At 30.1% G+C, this 26708-nt stretch overlaps 1 protein-coding gene across 2 annotated transcripts in view; it reads right to left on the reverse strand.

Moving 5' to 3' along the window:
• LOC136977518 (ubiquitin carboxyl-terminal hydrolase 2-like) overlaps positions 1–26708 on the reverse strand; it is a 77853-nt gene that overhangs the window by 13702 nt on the left and 37443 nt on the right. For both annotated transcript variants that reach the window (XM_067273012.1, XM_067273013.1), the window contains exons 5-11: positions 26181–26294; positions 19745–19809; positions 18480–18583; positions 18336–18413; positions 14962–15040; positions 11561–11668; positions 8348–8471 (exon numbers count right to left, since the gene is read on the reverse strand). In XM_067273012.1, the coding sequence (XP_067129113.1) occupies positions 8348–8471; positions 11561–11668; positions 14962–15040; positions 18336–18413; positions 18480–18583; positions 19745–19809; positions 26181–26294 (672 nt within the window). The remainder of the gene's footprint in view (positions 1–8347; positions 8472–11560; positions 11669–14961; positions 15041–18335; positions 18414–18479; positions 18584–19744; positions 19810–26180; positions 26295–26708) is intronic.

Consider the following 26708-nt stretch of genomic DNA (forward strand, 5'->3'; position numbering starts at 1 on the left):
AGATTTTCCTTATCATTAGTGATTAAATATCATCTAATCTATCATATTTACTTGCCTATAAGACGATCTCGCATATAGGATGAGGTGTGACTTTAAAGATTAAAATAAAGAAAATTAGATTTATTAATACAGTTCTAATTTTATTTCATCTAATCACAAATAAAATATCAAATGCACATAAGTGCACACATTGTCCCACAAAAATTACTGGCATTTTAATCTTTAAGGAAAAATCTTGTAAAATTGACAACATAATTACATAATTTGTTCATGTAATCAGGAACTTTTTTGCCAATTCTTAACAGTCAAATCCACACTTATGAGTTTCTCTGAATTCTGATTTCCGAATAATTTGTTTTCACGTGGGAATGAATTAAAACTTATATTGGGCTCCGTGTAATTTTGCAATTTCAATTTGGAATTCAATTCAAAAGCTTTGCTTTTCCTATTGCTATTCATCTTTACTCCTGCAATACACAAGAACGATTCAAACAACCCAGATAAAATACTTTTGTTTTTAGACACCATAGGGTAAGCATCTGGTAAAAAATGCGAATACATGGTTTACAAAAATTATTGCAAAAACCTAAAGAATCCTTTTCTCATGCATACAGGATGACCTAGGTTTTTGAAGCAGTGAAAAATAAGAAAAACCTCGTCATATATGTGAGTAAATACAGTAGTTCAGTTCCAATCAAAATCAAGAGAATCTGATGTGTCCAAATTAATAATCAGTGAATCCACAACAAAAAAGTGTATAAAAATCATACTTCTAGAACCTATATCTGGTGCGACGAAAAAAACAAAAGAAAAAGAAAAAAGTTCACCACAAACATTTTCGAACTGCTGCGAGTTCTTCCTCAGGTGTAAAACGGAGTTTCCGATGGGATGGAGCAATTGGTTAACGAAATACGAGAAAAAACATTTGAATCTGTAACATGAGTCGCACATGTGTGTTCGTAGGGATACCAGATCTTAACAATTAAAGTTTGGAGTCCATCGACACCTGCCAGGCTACAAACAGAACTAACTCATCTTTAAAATTGATGCATGTGTCATTAAGGGTCGATTTATAAATGTGAATGGCCTGTAGCCATTTTAGGTGTTCCAGGTGTGATGTAGTGCAGACTAGCTTCGCAAGGTTAAAGCCGCCATAATGTCTGGATTGGAGGCGCAAGTGGCGAAAGCGGTGGAATTTCTCTTATATTGTATGTCTGCTATCTGCTCCTGCAATCTGACCCCCAAGGAGCATTTGGTCAATCCAATGTAAATGAGGTCCCTATCAAATTTGTTCTCTCTAATGGGAATACTGTACATGCCTGATAGTCTGTTCTGGTTTGGGGGGAGTATTTCCCATTGTGGAGGATGTCAAACATGGTGGGACATCTCCTGTATGTGATCTGAATTTGGCACTGCTTGGCAATCTCAGTGTAAAGCATTTTAATGTACAGATTGAATGTGATAAGGACTTGTTGAACAACGTCGGGATGGTTGTCACTCTGCATGTCAGCCATGATGGTGCATTGTGAGTGCTTGCGGTGATAGCGTTCAATCAATTTATAAGTGAGCCTTGGGAAACCATGGAAAGATGCAACATGGTGTATATGAATTAGCTCAGCTGCAAGTGCTTGTGTAGATGAATGAGAAAACACTCTCCTGATTAAAGCATTGTATGCCGCTAACTTATACAAGAAAAGGTCACATGACCCTACAGGTATGTATGTGAATATAGACTCTGGTTTGCGGTAGATGGATGTGAGAATGCTCGTCCCCTCCACTCTGATATTTATGTCAAGGAAGTGGACCTCCTTGTGGTTGGCTTGTTCGAGCTCTATGGTTAAGCCAAAGGGGTTGTCATTAAAAGTGTTGACAAAGGCTGAAATATCTGGAACTGTTCTCCAGAAAACTATATCATCATCGATGTATCTCCTTTATAAAAGGATGTTGGGAGGAACTGTGGAAGGACTTTTCTCTCCAGTTGTCTTATAATCATTTCGCATAGGACCACTGAAATCGTGCTGCCCATGGGACCCCTCTTCCTTGCATGTAGATTGCACCATTAAATTGGAAAAAGGAACTGTAGCAGATTAAGTGGGCTATCTCCAGTACGTGGTGGTGTAGGGTGTTATCGTCCACGATATGTAAAAGGATGTCCCTGATACACAAAAGGCTGGTGGAAGCAGGATTGAGGGGTAAAGAGACTTGAAGTCCAAGACGGTGATAAATTGTGGGGTGGTAACATCTTTCAAAAGGGATATGATCTCCACAGGGTGAGTCAAGGTGTAGGGGTACCCCTCAAGGTGGGGAGTGAGCAGGGTATGTGCGGCCTTTTTGAGCTTATGCGTAAGTACTCTATAGCCTTTTTGACCACCAGGCAGAGTTGGTGCCCCTGTTTATGTATCTTTGCAAAGGCAAACAGCCTAGGAGCATCAGGGGAATCAACCATGATGTTACAAAGAGCAAGGCAATCAGGTAATTTTGTATGGGTGAAATGCTTAACCCTGGACTTGAGCTTGTTGATTATACTTTCGTCCACCTTATCACATTGAGTTAATTTAATGAAATCCAGTAAACGCTGTTCATAAGTGTCGCATTTCATAAGGATCAGGAATTTGGTTTTGTCAGTCCTGACTAGAGTGACATCGTTCTGTTGCATCCAACGAGAAATGTGACGTAGTTTTCCTTTCAGTTTTTTAACTTCGGAAGGCTCCTTGGTTTTCTTAATTTTGAGGGTGGTCAGCCATCTGTAGTATTCCTTTTGCCTGTTGGAAAGGCCCTGCAGTAGGATCTCCAAGTCCAGGATGAGATTCCGTGTTTCTGCCTTAGGAGGAGAAGGTGTGAATGCAGGTCCATATGTCAACACATCCATAATGTAATCCGGTGGCTTAATGTTATTCCAAACCACAAATGGGAACAATGTGTTCCAAACCCCTCCTTCCCAGAGGGGTGTTTGGAACACTTGGGAACTTGATAACGTAAAATCCACTGGAATTTTTTGTGGAACCGTGTCTTCGGGTTGACCATGAGTTTATCGTGGATTCTGACCAGTTTTGCATTTGGGATGTCTCCCCTGTATAAAAGGAGATACATCGATGATATTATAGTTTTCTAGAGGACAGTTCCAGATATTTCAGCCTTTGTCAACACTTTTAATGACAACCCCTTTGGCTTAACCATAGAGCTCGAACAAGCCAACCACAAGGAGGTCCACTTCCTTGACATAAATATCAGAGTGGAGGAGATGAGCATCCTCACATCCGTCTACCGCAAACCAGAGTCTATATTCACATACATACCTGTGGGGTCATGTGACTTTTTCTCGTATAAGTTAGTGACATACAATGCTTTAATCAAAAGAGAGTTTTCTCATTCATCTTCTACACAAGCACTTGCCGCTGAATCCCAAAATGGGAGCAAGCAAGAGGAAGTGGAAGATTTTTGAAATAATCAATGCTAACTTCATCTTTCAGCACATTAACCTCACTGCACCATCTCGCTGCTTTACCTCCACCTTTAGCAACCATAACTTTACTAAAGTTATTTTATACGAATCGAATTTGGGATGCAGTTGAGATACTTAGATCTTTTGTATTCAAAAATGCATGAGAAATTGATTTAAAGTCATGGAACTTCTGAAATATTATGCAGGTAAAAGGGTTTTTGGTCCCTGCACTTTTAATGATGTCCACAAGATCCTTTAGCATGTAGGCTTTGTATTTTTTTCTCCATTTTTCAATTAGAGCAAAGTCTCAGTTACAACTGAGAAATGTGTGACCCTTTGAGACAGAGTATTTGTGTGTTATTTTTAAAAATACATTATTGGCCAATAACACCGATATGCAGCGATCATGTATTGATTTTTTTGACCTACACAGTGTCTGACTAGAAAGTCAGATTCTTTCAGTGACCAATATCAGCCTCAGTAGTAATGTAATGGTATATACAGGATGATATTTCCAAAAACCCTCTTCCTCCAAAATTCTTACTCCAAAAACACATGCATCCTTTTTCTTTGATTGAATCATGAATTTCAAGGTTGTAGCATACCAATTGTTGAGCATAGTATATTTCAGTGTGTGTTAATTACAGTATATATGTTATGGACTAAGTGATTAATATGGGCATTATTCATAATGTTTGGCCATAAATGGCTGGGCATTATGATTCCAATACTTTCCCTTGTTATGTATACATAACAGCTGGGAAAGTAAAAAATATATAATATGATGGTAAAGAAATCATTCCACATCTGGCTGTCGTCGCAAATGATGCAACTAAACATGATAAAATTTGTCAGATTAGATGTCTTAGAAATAGATGTAATAGAGATAGATGTCTTAGAAATAGGATGTTTGTTTTATTTTCTTATTGCTTGTTGAAAGTTGAAACAGTTGAAAGTGTTTGTTTCTTTATTGCATTTTTATTTAATAGCACTCTACTCAATAAAATTGTATTTTATTAAGTTAAAATATACTCCTTGGCAAAGATGTTGAATGTTTATTTTTTAAGCTGAGTCCTGGTTGTATGTTGGAAAAAATTCATTGGGCATGCCACATTTGTTATACATGCTAAGAGTTGCTTACCTCTGTACTAAACCAATCAATGTACTGTGCCTATTACATATTTTGGCCAATTCCAGTACCATCTTAAAAATTATTATCTTGAATACAAACTTAAAAATTTTGTATGGAAATGATGTGATCAATCTAACTTATAGATAACTTATCTGTAAAATTCAATGATTTATTTATTTAGCGTATGGCTTATACATGACACGAACAAAGCGTAACAAAATGGAGTAATACAAAACCATAAGTGAAATAAAAGAACAAGAAGCAGTAAGTCTATAAGCAATTAAACTATTGTAAAACTTAATTATTGAATAAACTTTGAATTATTTAAATGAAATTAAACTAAAGTTCACAAAAGTGTGACTGCACATGTACACAAAGATATAGAGAGCGTTCAGAGTTGTAGATCTAACTCGCTTATCCACTTCAAGGCCTCTGAAGTGGACATTAATATGTCACTCCAGTCTCCCGGGTAAGCCCGGGGCTACATTCGCGTGCAATGTGCTCAACAGTCTGACGTGGAGCACCACAGTCACACCCCGGGCTCGGAACCTTCTTCCATTTGAACAGGGAGTCCCTACACCTGCCATGGCCCGTCCTGACACGGTTTAACGCGGACCATGTTTTGCGAGGTAAGTCGAAACCCTGGTCTTTTCCCCTATGACAGAACAGGCCATGCAAGTGGGATCCCATTCCTGTTTCCCAGCGGTTTTTCCACAATGTCATATAGTCGTCATCAGTTATAGCCATGTCTTGAGCTGCCCGGAGGGTTGGATTCTGAGATTTCAAGCGATTAATGCTCAAGGATGGAATGTCTTGGTGAATTTGGAGTTGAGGATTTTTGCTTATCTTTAGGGACTCGCGAGCAAGGGCCCTAGATCGATGCAGGTCAGGTGGCATGACTCCTGCCAACAATGGTAGCCAAAGTACTGGTGTAGATCGTATGGTAGCAGAAATCAGGCACATTGTAACATTAAGCTGTGTATCTACCAATCTTGTATGGGAGCTATTCATCCAGACAGGGGCACAATACTCAGCACACAAATAAACCAGTCCTAAAGCTGAGCTAAATTCAATGATGAATCTGCTTAATCCCAATCATTGTTGTTTTTTATCATTTGCAATGTTACCATGAGACTTCGTCCATTATTCCTCTAAACCTGCACCTATTCTGAGAAGCCAAACTGTATGAGGGAAAAAATGGACAATCAAAGACATCATAATCAAAATCACTGTAATACTGCAAATGACAAAAATAAGGATATATACATATATATTTTAAATCATTCTACGGAATGCTTTCAAATGCATATCTTAATTCTAGCTCATGAAAGCATTTTATGAAAAGTTAAATACATTTCATATGATATTTCAAAATAAATTTCACCATTAGACAATTTTTCACAAGTTAGATTAGTCACACCATCCCCATTCCATCTAAAATTTTGTATTCAAGTTCCATCTGAAAAGTTGTATTCAAGATGATACTGGCAATGTACTGTATATTATAACTACACCCTTTTGTTTAATACATAATAATAATGATTAGATTTAATTAACATTAAGTATCTTAATGATATTTCAGTACTTCTTGACCTTTTACTTAACTTGTAAAAATATACAGAGCAGGTCAAAAACTCTGGTTTATACTTATTACTCAAAAATATTTCAATTTAATTATACTAATTATACAGTGTAAGATAGACTTTTTGAAATTTTAATGCCATTTCTTTCGTTTCTGTACAGAATATATATTTTATGTCGTTATTATATAAACAAAATTTGATGGAATTAATTCATCTTATGAATATTTCTTTAAAATTTTTAAAAATACAATTACATATAGTAAATAATTTTATGTAAAAATTTTTTCACCATTTATAATTTTTAGGTGATTAATTTTTTCTCCTCTTAGTATTATTTCATAGTTCTAATTTACACCTAAAATTTTTTTACTTTATAATTTCTGTTGTTACAAAAATGCAACAAAACACAGTATAATATAATGTTATCTATATTTTAAATAATATTTTTCCTGTAAGATAAACACTTTGTTTATTGAGATATTAAATAATAAAACAAAAATTATTAATTTCACAATCAATCAAATTCCAAAGTAAAAGAAATCTGTTCTTTTTATTTTTTTTATATGAAAGATACATAATATTTTGACAAAATAAAAATAAAATTATAAATATGAGAATACATATTACTGTATTTAGTTATAATATAATAATAAACAGGTTTGATGTATATATATTATATAATGAAATATAAATATTTTTACTTATTACTATACAGTGCTAGACAAAACAGAGATATTGAAATTCCCTTTGATATTTAAATTAAAATTTTATATTTCACTTGTTTCAATTTTAGTATTAATATAATCTTTCATATTATATTTGTTCAAATGAGATACTGAACTATTAAATCAGTACAATATTTACAACCCTTGTCCATAAAGTTCTGAGAGTAATTAAGTATCTCAAATTAGGTAAATGCTATGGTTTAGGATGTTATGTTTGAGTAACTGGACATTTCATCAGTCTCTTATATCATCATTATTATTTTACTTGACATCTGCTAGGTTGCAAGGCATAACATAAAATTCTCATAACACATCAGTGGCAGCTCTTTGCTACAAGAATGGACATCCAAATTGAATAGTGAATACTATGCCTGTGATGAGAACCATATTACCTTCACTCTGGGAACTCAAAGAATCATCTAGTCTTGAATCATTCTCCACCAACATCCTACCAAACATGAATCACATGTACCACTCAATTACTTGCACCCAAGATAAGCTTCACTATCATTAGCATCACACAAAGCTGCAATATCTCTCTGGCTGGTATTGCTAGTTTCACAGAAAACTTGATGTTAATTTGCTGTTCAATCTGGACATCATTCTTCTTACAGCATAAAGCAGTGGACGTAGACAAAAATTAAGAAACATCTTAGGGAGCCAACCACCGCCATAGGAACGGCAATACCCACTTTTAAATTCCGAGGAAGGAAAGTTTAATATACCCTGTGATATCGTACGAGCCAGGTCATGTCATGTCAGGAGAATTTTTCTGTTGCACCATGCTGCCTAGCTGAAGTCAACCGAACTAATGTCAATAACACAGGCAACTCATGAAATGTTCAGTTATTAGAATGTAACATTCCAAACCACATAGCATTTACCTAAGTCAAGATATTAAATCAGTGGATCTTGGAACTTTACGGACAAGAGTTATATATTAGTAAACTTAAAGAAATTATTGAATCAGTTCATTTGTTTAATTTTATTGTAAAACCAAAAGTTATCAGTTTAACATGTTTTCACTGCAATTAAAATTCAATCTACACACACAAAAAAAATATCTAACAGTTTTTGAAATAAATGCAAAAAATTCATTTAAGTTATAACTTATAAAATAAATATCTAATTTATTCAAAACTACATAATGACTAAATATTTGAAAGATGAAATTTATAATTGACTCCTGATAGACATCACTTAAAAATTTAATTTTTATATAATAAGATGCAATTTAATATAACAAATTATTCTAATTAAAATATATTCCAGTGTAAATTTAATTCAATTATTAATTTCATAACTCTAGAATAATTTATTTTCAAAAATTATTTATATCAAGTTATCTTAGAACATGAATAGTTATAATTTAAACATACAATTTTGCAATATTATAAATAAATACACAATTAAAGTTTTTTTTTAATTTAGTGTAAGTAAAACAATAAATGAAATTTTCCTATACCTGCTATCATTAAATTCCTGCCACTGTCCTGAATAAGGATTTTTACAAAATGCTGTATAATGACCTGAAGAAGTTGAGCCACTATGATTAGATACTGCATATAAATTATATGTTCTCCAGCGATCTAGTAATAAAAATTAAATTAATGCAATTAATATAAGAAAAATGTTCAAAATTTAAAAATATACACTAAATCAACTTTTCATTGTAATTTAAAGATTTTCATAATATAAAATTTAAAAAATAAAATTTATTTGTCAATAAATTTACATAATTATTTATTATTCCATTGTTATAATATTTTATCCTCAAATATGAAATAATTTGTTACTGTGAATTACAAATGAAATTTTTTATTTAGAATTAAAAATACTTCCAATTAAAAATAAATCAAATTATATGAAATTATTAGATTTGATTATTTTCATAATAAAAATAAGATACATTTAAAATAAACATGAATGACAATTTCTTTCTTTAGCTAAGTACAGCCTTATTCTGTTACCTGGATCTAATATATTCATAATGCAAACAGTTATTTAATTTATTCAGTTATTTAATTAAAAAAAAGATACCAAAGGTACATAACCGTACATAATGCCAAACAAACTGCTAGATTATTAATCTAGGCAGAGCTGTAACTAGGGTATGACCAACGTGGCCCCTGCCATAGGCAAGGATTTAATAAAGGCGCCAACAAGAAGGTTTCGAAATAATATGTATTCGAAATTAATAACACAAAAAAAGTCTATATTTATATTTATATAGTATTTATGATCGGTAATTTCTACAAACATATATTTCAAAAATAAACCACCACTTTTATTTCTATTTAATAACAAAAATTAAAAAGGCACCATTTTTATTCTTTGCCATAGGCCTCCAAAATCCAAGTTACAGCACTGCATCTAGGCATTAATAATTAGAAAATACTGTACATATACAATACCAGTTAATATCTATAGCCAAATTGCTTTATATTTAATCATTAAATTAACCTTGTTACAACCTGATGAATAATGTATAAGTTACTAATGTGTAACTAAAAACAACTCAAATATTAATAATTCAAATATCAGGTTTTTTCTATTGTTTCTCATGGGAAAAATTCTAACTCATTCTTGATCCATCCAAATACCAGTAACACCAACCAATTTCCCAAATTACATTAAAACACTGCAAAAAAGTCTATCAATCAATTCATGATTTTAGCATGATAATAAATATTATAGACTCTAATGATCTTATCAAGTGTTTATTAGTAAGAAAATTAAAGGTTATGTTTGTAAGCAGCAACACAACAAATAAGTTTATATAATTCTTTTGTAAATCATATATGAACTATATTCTTTTAGACAGTAGACAGCAATGAAAATGTAATTATAATTATACTTGTAAATTTTATATTAAAATATTACAACAATGAAAATAAATAAACAAGATAGTAAACTGTAATTAGCCATGAAAATTAATCTTGGAAGACAGCACTGAAATTTTGTAATATGGATCATTAAAATAAAAACCTACGATATCGTACATACTACACCAATGAAACAAATGATAACAGATGTTGGAACAGAGTTGCTCTCTATCTTCCAGTTTTAATAGTATAAATTTCAAATTTTTCACAAATATGTTTCAAAGAAATTCATAACAACAGGATTATTCAAATTCAGATTTCATGATGGGCATCAAAAGACATCATTCACTGTAGCAGAAATTCAGATGTAGGAAATTAAGATACAGTTACAGCCATATTTGGTTTTACACTATAGTTTAGTCAAAATAAAGAAATTATGAATTACAGGATCTTCAGAAACACCTGATGGTTTTTGAAATTAGTTTCGTTTCATGCATGCTGGGTGTCACTGTAATACTAACCACCATTGCATTTCCTATGCTTTGCAATTCAGTCAAGATGGAGCACTGGTCCATGCAACATCACACTGTGGCAGTAGAGATGTTTATAAAGACAGAGTTAATCATAGCAACATAATGCAGTTTCTGACTACAGTTCGGTAGGCATGATGCACCTTAGTTGCAATACTGTGTTACTATGGGTGCCAAAATGGCATCAAGAAGAAAGTGTGAAGGACAAAAACCTCCAGGATGTCATCATTCAGTTTGCACACCAGAAAATGCAAATCATGTAAAAGACACCATTCTCCACAGTCCATGCAAATCTGCTCTGAAACAAGCACTTGCTTTTAGTTTGTCAGAGAGCAGCATTTGCAGAAGTTTGCACAAAGATCTATATTACAGTCCTTACAAAATACAGGTTGTCCAACATCTTAGTGAATAGGACAAGAGGAAGAGACTTCAGTTTTCTAATGAGTTTCTGGAATTAATGAAAATTGATTAAAACATACTGATAATGTCTGATGAGGTCCAGTTTCATTTGTTGGAATATGTGAACAAACAAAACTTTTGTTATTGGATTGAAAGCAATCTCAATAAACTTCACCAATGACCTCTGCATAGTACTAAAATAATTGTATGGTGTGGCATTTCATCTAATGGCATTATCAGCCCATATATTTTTTTTGAAGATGGAAAAGGCAATGCTGTTATAGTGAATTTTGAGTGCTACAAAACAATGTCAAAAACATTTCTGGCATGAAATTAATTTAGAGCAACAGCAGATACCACACATTAATCCATGGTAGTTCTCAATAGAATGTTTCAGGGAAAGATCATTTCTCACTTTGGAAACATCAATTGGCCCACCTGCTCACGTGATCTGATGTGCACTGTAGGGTTATTCAAAGCAGGAAGTTTCCTTCAAAGGCATTGATGAGCTGAAAGAAAGAATTTGTGAGTGCATTTAGGAAATTCCTAGAGACATGTTGCAGCAAGTTATATAATCATTTCCTAAACAAATGTATTAATTGCAAAGGTGGACATTTAAGTAATGTAATTTTCAAGTAGTATTTTGTCCTAATTCTCCAATAAAAGAGGAATGTATCTTTGCTAAGAAATAAATATTTATATATTTTTACAAAATGTTGTTTTATTTTAAAAACCATCAGGTTGAAGACCTTGTATAAATTTTAAAGAAATCAAAATACAGCATAATTTCAGCATTCATTATCAATATTACATTATCTTTGATAAACTTCTTTGTTCCTCATTTGGGGCTTTTCACACAAATTTAAAAGCAAGTATGTATTTACTTTCAAATGGATTTTAAGTATCACAAAAATCAATACTTACCTGAACAAGCACTAGTAGAGTATGAACTCAAGTCTAGATTTAAAGGAAAATCTACTTTTGTTGAAAGTTTCATACGATAACTATCTCCTGGTGTGAAACGTTTCAAATCTTTACTTTTGTTAGGGAATTTATTTATAACGAAAAACAAATAAGCATTATGTTTAAATAATAATGTAAATTAAAGTATAAGAAATAATTATTTTCTCTAATTATAATTTACAGTTCAACAAACTCATCATTTTTTATAAATTAATATATTTTAATAATGCTCAGTATGTTAGAAGTACTGAGTATTATTTCCTATCTATTCTTTCTTTTCAGGAAAACAAATAGTAATGAGCTACTTTAAGATGATGATTATTATTATTATTATTGTTTTTATCAGAGAAAGTAAATAAAATTGTAAAAAGTAAAAATTTTCCAATACATCAAGATATAAAATTTAAAATAATAATAATAAGAATAATAAACAAATACATTCCACAAACAGTATACAAATACATTCCACAGACAGTATTGGAAAACAACACGCACAAAATGTACTACAACAGAGCCATAATCACAGATAAAACAATTTATCACAACAGACCAGACATCACACTCATTGACAAACACAATAAAATCACATACATTATAGACATATCCATTCCAAACACTCACAATATACAAAACGCATGCACTGAAAAAATTAGCAAGTACACAGAACTCGCCCAGGAAATAAGGCATCTGTGGAGGATGGATAGGGTGCTTACTGTACCTGTTGTTCTCTCCTCTACAGGTGTCATACCACACACACTACACAAAAGCCTGGGCACATTACAATTGAATAGAAACATATACATCACACTACAGAAGGCCACTATATTGAATACATGTCATATTGTGAGAAAATTCCTGAATACAGACACACACACTGATATACTTCTTTAATTTCTGTTTTGGTTACTATGCCTTGACTTTGGTCCGGCATGGTACACAGCCACGGGTGTTAACCAAGTATATCTCACTTAACCCAACATAATAATAAAATTATCATCACTATTTGTCTTTCTAAAGTGCATTCACTTATTGTAATGTCATTACCATTGAAGTTATTTTGTCATTTCATATACACAGTTGATTTGGCTTCAAGCATTATATCTTTGAGTTAATAATTGCTGATTTTTGAATTTTCTCTTTAATAAACTATTGTACATATTTCCAAAAATGTTTTCTTTCTATCCTTTATATATGGTCATTATATTCATTTTCTACTTCTCTCATACATCATTTATCCTGTAGAATTATATATGTCTAAATTATCTCAAATTTATATTGTTAATATTTTCAGTAATTATATCTGTATCTGACATCTCTCTAAGGGCAATATTTATCATCATATTCTTATATTATTTCTATTCATTTAGTCTGACTGTTTTTAATATATTGACTGTCATGTGAGACAAATATAACTCACAATAGGTAACTGACTCCAATGCCATGTGACTCCATTGTATATGGAGTTATATATGACTCCATTACAAGTTTGTGTTTGAAGTCTCATAGTTTATTTACAATTCACAGTTTAATATTGAAACACCCAGGGCATTGATAGATGATGGCATGGGAGACAATTTCATACATATAGCATCAAAATTTCAGCTCAATGCTATTGATTAATACAAAAAAAATTTATCATCATTCATTGCTACTTTAACACAGTAAATTCCAATGTATGATGTTTTCAAAACAGTTTTCAAGGAAGAAAAAGGTAAAATTTATGTGAAAAACTTTTATTCTTATTTTGATTTATTCTGCCTTAAGACATATAACTATATTTTTTAACTTCAATAAATATATATTTTAAACAAATCAGAAAATTTATACATTTTGAATAAATATTGCTCTGGCAATACACTTGATGAGGATATTTATTGTCCTCTGAACTTTTTCCAGCCTCACAAACAATATACTCGTCATCTGAATCATTAGCAAAAGGATCATCAACATTTTCATCACTCATATCTATTACTTCAGCCACAAGGATTTTGAATCTCTTCATTTCTGATTCATATTTTTTATTTTGCTTTTTTATCGCTTTTCTACAACTTCTGACCATCCAACAGCAGACATAAACAATAACTACTATAACTTATCACTAGTATATTCTGCACTTGTCTGTAGTGAAAGAAATATCCAAGTTTAGAATTTGTATTTAAAATGATTCATGCAGTGTAAAATCACATAGTGCCATGCAAACTAATAACAACTCACATAAGTAAAACATTACTTTGAACCAAACTACAAGTTTACTGCATTGATCATATATATATACACACACACACACAATTATATTAACTATAATGAAAAGAATAACAGCCATGGCTTAAGGTTAAATTTTTTTGACATAGGAATGTGAAAAAATTGACATGTTCAAAACACGGTATCCCAGCCTAACTTATCCATGATTTCCAGCATTTTATTCCATATTTTTTGTTTTTTCATCAACTTTCATTAATCACTTGTAAACAGCAAGAAAATACAGGACACTCATTATATATAATCCAGTTCGATATATAGGTAATGAAATTTACAATATCAACATTTAGTATATTTTTATAATTTGTACAACTTGTATATTTTTAAAATTTTAATCTAAACCATTTCATTCTCAATTTTTATAAAATTAACTAATTTAAAAATAACTTAAAAATCACACCCATATATATCTAAATCAATTAATTTAAATATGAAAAGATTAATAGTGCAAATACACCTTAATAAATATTCTATTTACATCAACAACAGTTATATTAATTTTGCAAATAATCATTGTATTTGGTGCAATTCTGAAAAACTCTCACTCTACCATCTGATACAGGATTGTCAAGGCTTAACAAATGTGCGCAAATCACTTGATATCAAACGAACAATTCAATGTAAATCACTCCTTGAACTTAGAATGAGTATCAACAAAGATAATAAAAATGTTTTATATAAACTATATAATTACTTTATCAAAATTACAAAAATGTTAAAAAATTTAACTTAATAGTTCATTGTTCATTACTACTAAATAACTGTGATTTTATATGTATTAATAACTTTAAGGCTTTGATTGTTATTATCCAACAAAAATATACTTGTAATTAATGTTATAATGATTATTATTTATATACGTAAATTGTCCAACCTTTTTTGTAATTTTCCCTACTAAATGTAACATCCCCTTAACAGGGAAACTCTCCCTTTTTGTGAATAAACGTTTATTATAATAAAAAAGTAATAATAATAACTTAAAAATTTTTACCATCAAATGATGACCTACATTAGTTCAAATTATACCAGCCAATGAATAACAAATTATATAGCATAATTTGACAATCATTAAGTAATTTAATATCATGTAATTAAAAGGATACGTAAAACCAAAATTTCTGGAAATTTCTGAATGGTGAAACTTTTAGTACTTTTTCTTTTTACTTTACACCTACTGCAAACCTGCAAGAAGTTGCAATATATATACATATATATAACCTTTGTGACCAGCAAAAATATTAAAAATAAAAATAATAAATAAATAAATGAAATTAAAAATAAAAATTTTCTAAGAGAATTTTATTGCATAAAAATAAAATAAAGGATTAAGTATTAGTGATTATTTTTGTAATTTATTTCTTAATTTTATTGATTTAATTTTGATGTTCTTTCAGAAATATTTTTTGAATAAATAAGTATTTTAATCTGCTTTTCAATCATTAAATCAAATTATTTCATATTTATTCAAGTCTATTATAGCTACACTATTATAGATACAACACGAAATGTATTCAGAAATGTAATAGAAAGTGTAATATGTAAAAGTTAATATAGTACCAGACCAAATCTTCAGCTTCCAGAACTCTGAAATTACAAGAAAACCAGCTATTTTTGAAACTGAAAAGTTTAAAATTTTTCAGGCTGCAGTAAAACAGTAGTTTACCATGTGACTGCTTTGTTTTTATTTCCATGGTGTGTACATCACATGTTGTCAGTGACTGCTGGCTTATAGTGTGTTAAAACAGTTTAGTTCTTTGCTTTCCATTATTTATTTTATATTTTAAATATACAGTGGAATCTCACTTAACGAGCACCTCACACAATGAGTATTTCGCATTACAAACAAAACAAATTGTAAAAATTTGCCTCGCTTAACGAGTGATATTTCGCATGAGTGATGAGGAGAGGGGAAGTCCCGAATTGTGCACATGTGGCATGATCCATCGGTGTGTGTTTAGCACTCCTTCCACTAGCATCTTAGTATCACTTGTGATCACATATTTTTCCAAACTTGTGTTCACATGTATTACTTATAAACATCAACAACCATAGCCTGTTATATAATAAACACGCCAAACGATATGCCAAATTTTTGTGTCATTAAATTTAATGACCGATTCCAAATTAAATTTTAGAATTGTCTGAATTAAAAATTAACTATTTATAATTATTAAATTTAATAAGAGATGGAAACATAACTGTCTACCTCTAGTCAAGTTAATTCATTTCTAATATTTAATTATAGCCTTTACATAACCCAAGAATTTGGCATATTGTTTGGAGTGTTTATCAAACATATTAGCTGTGACTTTTTTTTGTTTCTGCAAATCGAATTCTCATTCCAGGATGATTCATTCCGCACTAGAAGAAAAGATGATGATGATTCACGCTCCTTAACAATGCACATTGTACAATTTTTTTTGAATAACCGTTATACATAAATCATTTGAGCATTTTTTTGGCATGGAACGCATTATCATATTTTACATTAATTTCTACGGGAAAAATTGTTTTGCTTAACGAGTGTTTTGCATTATGAGTAAGACTCTGGAACAAATTATGCTCATTAAGCGAGGTTCCACTGTACAGTATTTAGCCTGTAACCAAAAAACTGAAAAATCTAGACCACTTCAAGTCCCAAGTTTGCTGGATATTTGGTGCAGTACTGTAAAACAATTGTAGACTGGCAAAGCTAAATGATCTGTGCCAAAAAGTTCTTTTGGGGGGGAAGGAAAAAACTGGTTGTTCATGCCAAATAGAGTAAATGTTTCTTTTTATAATCATGAAGATCTTCAAAAACATGTAAGGTAACTATTCAAAGAGGAATTTTTTGTCTAAATACAATAGAAAACAGTCAAAAACAAGACAAAGTTGGAACTGATCTAAGTACACTTGGTACAAAATGAAAAAAAAATTTAAATCTACAGACATTATTCACTTAAAATGGCATTGAAAAAAAGTCTTTGTTCTCTTTATCCATAAATTCCAGTGTAAAACAGATATCTCTTCTTCTTGTCACTCAGTCCACAAATTCCAAATAAAAAGAAGTCCAACAATAGTCCAACAGCTGTATCAGGTAACTTTTAGCTTTTCAAAACTACAGAAGGCTATAATTGTAGTTAAAAGTGTAATGATTTTCTTAGTAAACATCTTCAAGCTATGATTTTGCTTTTAACACAACTTATAAAAATTTTACAAGTGCAATTCTGGTTAGGCACAGAGATCGACTAGTGTGCAGAGAGCCTTTGGATATACTGAGAGTTCCATCTATTAATGCTTATTAAAACAAAAATGAAAAGCATTTGCACTTAAATTATATAGCATTGCATTGACCTTGATACAATGATCATTTTTGTGAAAAAAGCTGTTTTTGTACATTTTGGCACTTTTATCATTTAGCTTTTCTACTCCACAATTTTATGAACTATTGACTTTATTATTAAAAGTATAAATAATGAAATCAGGCATATGCAAATTTTTAAAAGGGTATGGGTTAAAAAAAAGTTACTTTCATAGCATAGTTTACTATACTATACAATATTTTTTACAATATCGGTTTATCAAATGGTACTGAGACATTTTGATTGGTGGACCAATTGCACTTAAATTATGGGTAGATAGGTCACAAATATTTTGTATATTCCATATATACCTACCAAAAGTAGATCTATCTCTATCATTTATAAGTGATGTGCCAAATATGTTTGTAGGATAGATTAATATGTACTGGTACCATGGGCTAGATTTGGCCCAGGGGTCATAGTTTTGACACCACTGCAGTAGACTAATGAGAAACCGAACAGCTACAAAATAAATATAAGTTATATACAATATACTGTTTAGTTTTAATTTTATTTAATTAATTCAAAATTATTTAATTTATAATTTTTGGTAAATGAGTGTAGTAATAATTGCATACTAAAAGATTTGTCTTACCATTGCAATATCAATTTTGTATGCCTAATTTCAAAATTAAACCATTGACACTTTTACAAACTAGAAATTCAAATAATTCACTAACATATATACATACAGCAGATCAACTTTAAAATTGATCATACATATATATTCACTGGCTAAGCAGAATGTTTCCTATAATTTTTCTAGAGTTGTTAAAGTTCTGGATATCAGAGCTTTCTTTTTATTTAAAGAAATCAAACTTCTAATTTCTTATGGGATATACAATAGGCCTTTTCTGTTGAAGTGCTTGAAAGCTTTACCATAATTAGTACAATCTACATTCTATAAAATTCTAATTATATTGAAATTTCAAATGAGCAAGAACAACACTTTCTGCTCTGATATTTTCATATGAACATATTATTTTTAGTGTAAAACAGAAAATAGATGCAAAGACAGATTTTTCGAAGACCATTAAAAACAATGTATTTTCTAAACATAAATATTAGTATTTATAATAAAATGGAATAGCTCTATTACATTAAAAATGTCATTAAATCAAGTGCATAATACTTACTGGCATTTCATCTCCAATTAAAATTTCTTCATTGGTAAAAAGATTGAGGCACTCAGATAATCTCACTGAACTGTAAGACTGTAAGACAAATGTTTCAGTTAGTGTTTTCTAAATTGTTTTGTTTAAAAAGTTTATATAGTTTACCTTTGATATTGGTATGGATAAATCCCAAAAAGGATCAAATGTAACAGATGTATGTCCACAATGACAACATTTTAATGTACTTTTCAATTGTCCCACAAATATATCTATTAAATGTAATATTTAATACTTTAATTTACAAATTATCAATATTACATATATTTTGAAAACAAGTATAATTTAAATAATATATATGTTGCACTGAACCTGGAAATGTGTATTTCTTGAAATAGGCAAAAATTTCCATCATTTGTAAAATGACACATCAACAGCAAATTTTGTCAATGAAACTGAACTATTTCATTTACAAAATAAAAAAATTGGCAATTCAACATTAGCCTAACATTTTATATTTTCCTCTAAGATGCCAATATTTGTATGACTCATTAGATATGGCTTAGATAATGTTAAGTGAAAGGTTTATTTTAGCATTGTCTACTTACCTGAAGATTACTTAATACTTAGCAAAATGACACTAGCACAGTATTTTGAATAGCTGTTAAATTCATTAAATAAGCATCTGATTTCACAAATTACACAAATTTTTGTCAATTTCACAAAATGGGAAATATTCATATATGATTAATTATTAATCATAGTAAAAAAGTGTTGCATATTTTATAAATTAATAAATACAACCAAATTCATATATATATAATAAACTGTAATTTTAAAGTTTGAAAGATTACTGATTTACTATTTAAACAGTATAAATACTAAAACAGATGTATTGAAAATATAAGAGTAACCTGTTAGATTTTACTATGATACACTTAAAAAAAAATTTCAAGAATTAGAAAGATTCACTATTTAATTTATAAATCTGATAAAATAAATATTTCAATTAATGGGTTTAGAATTTTTGCAAATTGTTTCAAATACCATTATTTAAGAATATTAAAAAAATTCATAAACTTCAAATTTTCTCTTTTAATATATATTATTATACTTTTATGTTTGTTTTTTTACAGAAAATTCTTGCAACTTTTTATTACATTTTTTTATATTGTAAAGGTACAAAAACACACACTCATTTTCAATTCCCACTATCTCTAACACGTACAATCATAAAACATTTTTTACATAATTTCAGTTGTAAAAGTCATATTTTCATTTTTGAAATACCCTTTCCAAACATTCTATATAACCAAATTTCTATCCAAACAGGAAAAAAAAAAGACCATATAAGAAAACATGATTAATCTCTTATGACTTCTGAATGTCACAAATTATATTAACACAACTGTAATAATGCAATATATACATACCTACTATTTTACTGTTATCAGTTTTTAAATATTTTCTCCATGATTCTGAAGCTTTTTGATTTTCTCTGCAAAAATATCAATTAAAGATTTTTTAAAAACATAACTCAATAAAAATAAAATAATTTATACCAAATAATATACCTTTAAAAAATATCAAAGTAATGAAAACTGCAATGAGGTTTCTTCAATAAAAATAATTAATATTATACGACAATTGTATTTTAATTGAATAAAACTGTCAATTTTGATGTGTTCCTGCTAGAAGAATTTTAATCAGAAGACTTACAGCATCTGTTGAGATATAAATTTGTAGTGTGATATTTAGTTTGCGGAAATCATGATCAAACAAAGAAAACATATTAGCAGACAAAGAAAATTGGGTAATTTCACAAGTAGTTTATTTTGCATACATATACAAGTTCTTGATAAGGGTTCCAACGTAGTGTTGCCATACGGAAATGCACCAAACATTACAGTATGATCGCTACATTAACCACTCTAAACAGACATATATTACTCGCGACAATGCCTAGTATGAGTCTTAAAACTAATCCTATAAACTAAATTATAACTAAAAACAGAAAAAGGATAGGTTAGTTAGAAGGTATAAGAGTAAGTTTTAGCAAAGAAAAGAATACCCAGGATTGGTTCTATATATTTGTGAGTGAGATGTCACTAGAGACTTTTCACAAGGGTTGATAATTCTCCTCTTACTTTCTCTTTGCAATCCTCAATTCTGTAATGTCTTGTCGTCACCACGATAGGACAGGATTCCTTCCTCAGACTACTCAATGATCTCCAGTCATTGCTGACTGTGACTCAGAGTACTCAAATTCACATCTGTACACTTCCAGGTCTCCAAAAAGAATGACATGCCTCTTGTCCTTTTTTGCCTCAGGGTCTTACTCTCCCCTTTGTTTACATTAGTTCCTGGAACCGTTTATCTCACCCAAGAGAAAAGAGTTAGGGAGGAAAGTTCTAGAAGAAAGGAGAACAAAGGGCTACTATACTAAACTTATATTAATATATATAATACAATATAACTTGTAGCCACAGTAGCAAAATAATCAAGTTTGTCTCATGGTGTCCAAATTCCACCACTGTGAGGCAAGATTTCAAAATGGTTGCTTTCATTAGTAAAGGGTATGCTCATTGTATGTTTTGATTTGAGGAAATAAAATCTATGATAGCAGTTTAACAGAATTTTTGTAACCAATATTGTAGGGATCCTCTAAGTCAGGGCTTCTTAAACTTTTTTATTCACAACCCCATTTATGATTGTGATTTTTTTCACGACCCAAAAGAAAAAAAAATATAAAATAAAGATATATAAATATTTTGTGATGATTTATTGATAAGGTAACAATATATATACATAAGAAAAAATATAGTTTTAGAATTTGTTTAAAAACATACAAAAATATAAAATTAAAAAATTGCACAAAAAGTTGTAAAATTGTATTTATTATAGTTACAAAAATTATATACCCTATTTTTCATCAAAACTGTATTTTTTGCAATAACATAAATAAAAAAGAATATTGGGCAAAATATATCGTCGCTGGTATATATTCAAGCCGGGGCATTTTGGCCGTCTTAGTTTGTTTTAATATATTTGAGCACAGCCACTAAATGGTTAAGTATACAAAAATTAAAGGTAAATTGTTTTTTAATGAGATGGATGTGCTTGCTTTTTACTGCATAACAAACTAAATCTTGGTGCAATGTTTGACACAAAGTGCAATTCACGAAATCTATGACACAAAGTGCACCATTTTCAAACTCTCACAAATTATTTTCAATATTTTGCATTAAAATCTCGCGACCCCAAGATTTCGCTAAGCGACCCATAGTTTAAGAAGCCCTGCTCTAAGTAAACCTAAAATTTACTCTTGATGTTCCAAAACTAATTGTTCTGTTCACTATGATAAATTCTTCATGTTTTTCTGATTCTATTGTGGAACAAGTGATGGCAAACTTTGCTCACAGTCCTACAAAATCAACATAATGTGTGCCTCTTGAAAGTGGCATTTCACAACCAATTATTTGGCAAGTTTTACAAAAATATTTGCCCTTAAATCATACAAACTTGCAATGTGGAAAAAACTACTGATGCAGATAAGGTAGCTCATCAAGAATCTTGTACAGAAATGGGACGTTGAATTGAGGAAGATGAGATATTCCTGGTCAATATTATCTTCAATGATAAGATAACATTTCATCTCAGTGGTAAAGGGAACATCCATAACTACAGAATTTGGGCTTTGAAAATCCACAAGCAACATCTTTGTGATAGTAAAAAATTATAAAAATCATGGCCGACGGTAATACATTGTATAAATAAATATATAAAAACAACATTTAACAAGAATTACTCTGTTTCCGTTTATTCGTCCGTCGTTCGCTCCAGATGACAGTCCAATTGGACTGTCATCTGGAGCGAACGACGGACGAATAAACGGAAACAGAGTAATTCTTGTTAAACGTTGTTTTTATATATTTATTTATCTTTGTGATAGTCCAAAAGTAAATGTGATTTGTTTTCTTAGCAAAGATTAAGTACATGGCCCCTTCTTTTGCCATGAGAAAACCATCAGTGGTATTGTGTACCTGCATATGCTAGAAAATTTTCTCATTCTACAGTTAAACAACCAATTTAAAGGATGTATGCACTTTTGTCAAGACAGTGCATCACTCCACTATTGTACAGATGTCTGGAATTTCCTCAAACATTTCCCAGGTTGGTGGATTGATAGCTTGGCCATTTCATTTCCTAGATTTGACACCATTTGACTTTTTCTTCTGGAGTTTCATTAAAGATTACTGTTTATTTCACTCATGCTTGCAAATCTTGCTGACCGCAAAACTTAAATCACTGTCACAGTTACTGAAGTGACAACAGATATGCTGCTTTGAGTTTGGCAAGATATTAAATTTAGACAGGATGTCTGCAGTATTACTAACTAGTATTCACAGCAAACCAAAATGACTGATATAAAACTATGTGCTTTACCATAAATTAACATTTCAGCTGAAGTCTTATGATTAAAATTCTATATACAGTAAATTCTCATTATTACTGGTCATGATATAATGGACAACTTGTTATAGAATGTTTATATTGGTTTAGTTAGACATAACAGTTCACAATAGGAAAATTATTCGACATTTTGAACACCTGAATAACAGACTTGATATTATGGACCAGTGCAGACATTCTCTTAGACCTTTTTCCTGTATGTCTCTAAGAGACTCCCATTCTTGTGAATGGACTTGTTATTTTCCCATGCTCTAGTTTCAAATTCATGCACTCAGCAATGTGCTCAGTGCCATGCACTCAGCAAAATAAAGCTTAAAGCAAGTATAGAGAAATCATGGAAAACACCAACAAAAAAATGTAAAGTAATAATTTTAAGTAAAAAGATTGCTATAATCGAAGAAATCAGTAATGTCAAAATTCAAGCTGATATTGCTTGAGATAAAAATTTGAATAAAATAGTTACTGAAATATGGAAAAAAGAGAAAAGATACAGCAAGCTTTTTTATCTTAAGACAGAAGGTAGTTTAAAAAAAGATACATTGAATCAATAATTTTTAATCAGTAAATCTGAAATTCAATTGTAAATGATCAAAAGATTATGAAGAAATTATGAACATGCAATGGATATTTCTTAATCTTATGTGTAGTACAGTACATGGAATTTAAGGCTCATGAACAATTAACAAACTGAAAATTGAGGACTTTTGAATAGTGAAACACAACTGTATCTTTTAATGTGATAAAAAAAACGGAGAGGGCTAAAAGGAAATGAACACCATATGCACAGTATTAAATATACAGTATTACATACTGTATATTTAATACTGTCATGATTGTAATTTTTAATAATTTCAATAATCTTTAAGAAATTTGTTTAAATTAGGACCAAACACTGAATTTATACTAACAAATATCTGTTTATAACAACAACTGTTAATGTTTTTTTCATATTCTTCTAAAATAATGTACCAATATGAATAAAGCTATGGTCAAAAATTTGTAAGCATTTAACAACTTTGAATAAACCAGTTTATTAATTTGACAATTGAGTATATACACTATACTACAGTATATGAAAGGTTTAATAAGGTTTACTGGTTTTAATTTTTAATATTTAACATGCAGGAGGAACTCATCCTGAACTCAAAAAAAATCTTATGAAATGAATCAGTATAGCAAGCAATGATAGATTCTTTTAACTGACCTCTCCTACAGGAGAAAGCTGTTGAAACTGCAAAAAAACTGAATATCAAAGGATTCAAAGCAGGTGAAGAATGGACTATGAAAGGTTAAGAAGCACCATTTCTAAAGTCATATAAGCATATTAGGAGAATCAGAATCAGAAAATCACGTTGTGGCTGAAGAATGGATAAAGAAAAAGTAATCTGTTATTTCATGCAACTACAATCCAGCAAATATTTTTAATTGTGACAAAACTAGTGTTTTACAGATTACTACCTCCAAAAACTGATAGCAAGCAGCCAAAAGAAGGGCTTACACTATTGCTTTCTGCCAATGTGACAGGGTCTTTTCAACCTTGTCAAATTGCAATAGATGATTCAAAGAAGCCTCATGACTTTAAAAATATCAAGACACTTCCTACTATTTACAGACACAGTAAAAAAATGCATGGATATTCATGATATATACATGGCTTTATGACTGGGATAAAGAGTTAGGATGACAGAAAAGAAAAATTTTGTTATTGATAGATAATTGTGTTGTACCAGCCTAAGAATCTTAAATGGATTCCATGCCCTTTGCCACCAAATGTGACCTCTGATACACTCTTTGGACCAAGGGATAATACAAAATTCTTAAATTCAATACAGATCCTTAACGATCAAACAAATACTACAGCATTCGAATAAAAGTAACACTACCTGAAGAGCTAACATGCTGGATGCACTAAAGTTGTCTGCTGAAGTATGGAGATCTGTAACACCAACAATAATTGTACATTGCTTACACCATTCAGAAGTTTTTCCAGATTTGACTTGGCATATGACAATGAAAATCAAGAAAAGGAATACTACAATAATTTGCAAGTTTTTGTAAGTGCTGACTACTAGAAACAGAAATGCAAGATTTTAATGTGAAGGAAAATCTCGCAAACACAGAATTAGATAATAAAGAGGAAGATGATGAGCCCTTCTTTCCAATGCAAGTTATTACAAATTATCAAGCTGAAAATTAAATTAAAAGACTTCCAATTTCATTCTACAAGCAGAAAATGTTCCTAATTGGGCTTTGCAAAATATTGCTTTATTATCTTACTGGGTAAAAAACAAGATCAAAACCAGAAATGCAGACAAACTTAACAATTTTTTTAAATCTGAAATTAAAAATTTTTGTGTATTTTTTTTATTCAAATTCACAGTATACTGTATATTTAATACTGTGCATATGTTGTTCATTTCCTTTTAGCCCTCTCCTTTTTATTATCACAATAAAAGATACAGTTGTGTTTCACTATTCAAAAGTCCTCAATTTTCAGTTTGCTAATTGTTCATGAGCCTTAAATTACATGTACTGTACTACATATAAGATTAACAAATATCCATTGGCATGTTCATAATTATAACCTTTTAATACTAACAAAATAGTAAATTAGAAAAGAATCCACAGCAAATTTCAGTCTTAGAATGCAACAACACAGCCATTACAACAATATAATAAACTTTTTCTATAATATAGTTACAATGAACTCTATAATGAATCAAATCAGCTGGTTCCTAAGGGTCTGTTATATTGAGAGTTTGTTGTAAAGATTGTTGTAATTCAAAGTTGTAAAGATTGAATCATTCTGTACTTCTATACTTTTAAAAAAAATTATGATAAAATTCTTTGAAACTCCTGTTTGAAAAACAATTGTGAATTCAATAAACAAATAATTGTCTCCTAAACACTATAAAGTGCAGACACTCGGACACTTGGCAATCCTCATCTTAAGTTTATTTCAGTTCAAATGCGTTAAAACAAATAATTACTGATATTACATGCAAATTTAAATATACTATTTTGTTGATATATAGAACTATCCTTGATTTAATCTGAATAGATACATACCTATAGAAGTTCTAATGATAGATTCTAATTATAATATGCTATATCAAAATCCTTTTAAGATCAATCTTTAATATCTAATATCTTTAATTTGGTCAATACTAAAATCTACTCTTTTTTGCTCTATATGCACTGTATCTACATTTTTTAATTATTTGCACAAAATTCCATTAATCATTTATTTATTTATTGTTAGAAAAGCATATACTTTAGTTATTTTATATTTTTTCAATTCAAAATTATTTTCAATAACTGCAATGAATCGGATACTGATACTTAATGACAAAACATATTTGAACGCCCATTAATTATCTTAAAATTAAAACTTACGTAAGATGATCATCTAAATCTGATGAAGAAGTTCGACTCATAACAGAAATACGATTCACATCATCGTGGAGACCTTGTAAAATATATCGAAGAAATTCTTGAGCATCCTGTTGACTAAAAATCATTATCGTTTATAAAATTGTCAAAATTAATGTACTATTATTATTTTTATTTTCTGTTTTTTAAGTTTTCTAAATCACTTGAAATCACACTTTAAGTAAAACTTAAATTACAGCACTAAGAAATAATACTATAAACATACAACATCAAAAAATAAAAAAATTAGAACTATAAATTATAAAAAAAATTAATAAACTGCTTATATAAAATATTTGTAAAACACACAAATTAATATATTTTACATTTTAAATTAATAATTTTTTAAAGTTCTTGTAATACTTATAATAATGATAAAGTTGTCCATATCATTCACATTACTAATATTTGTGTAATTTTTTTCAGACATTCTTATTTATTTTAACAGCAATAATCAAATTTTGGGATTTTTTAAATAGAAATCACACGAAA

The sequence above is a fragment of the Centruroides vittatus genome, unplaced genomic scaffold, assembly GCF_030686945.1.
Source record: "Centruroides vittatus isolate TY-2023 unplaced genomic scaffold, ASM3068694v2 contig_460, whole genome shotgun sequence".
NCBI lineage: Eukaryota > Metazoa > Arthropoda > Arachnida > Scorpiones > Buthidae > Centruroides > Centruroides vittatus.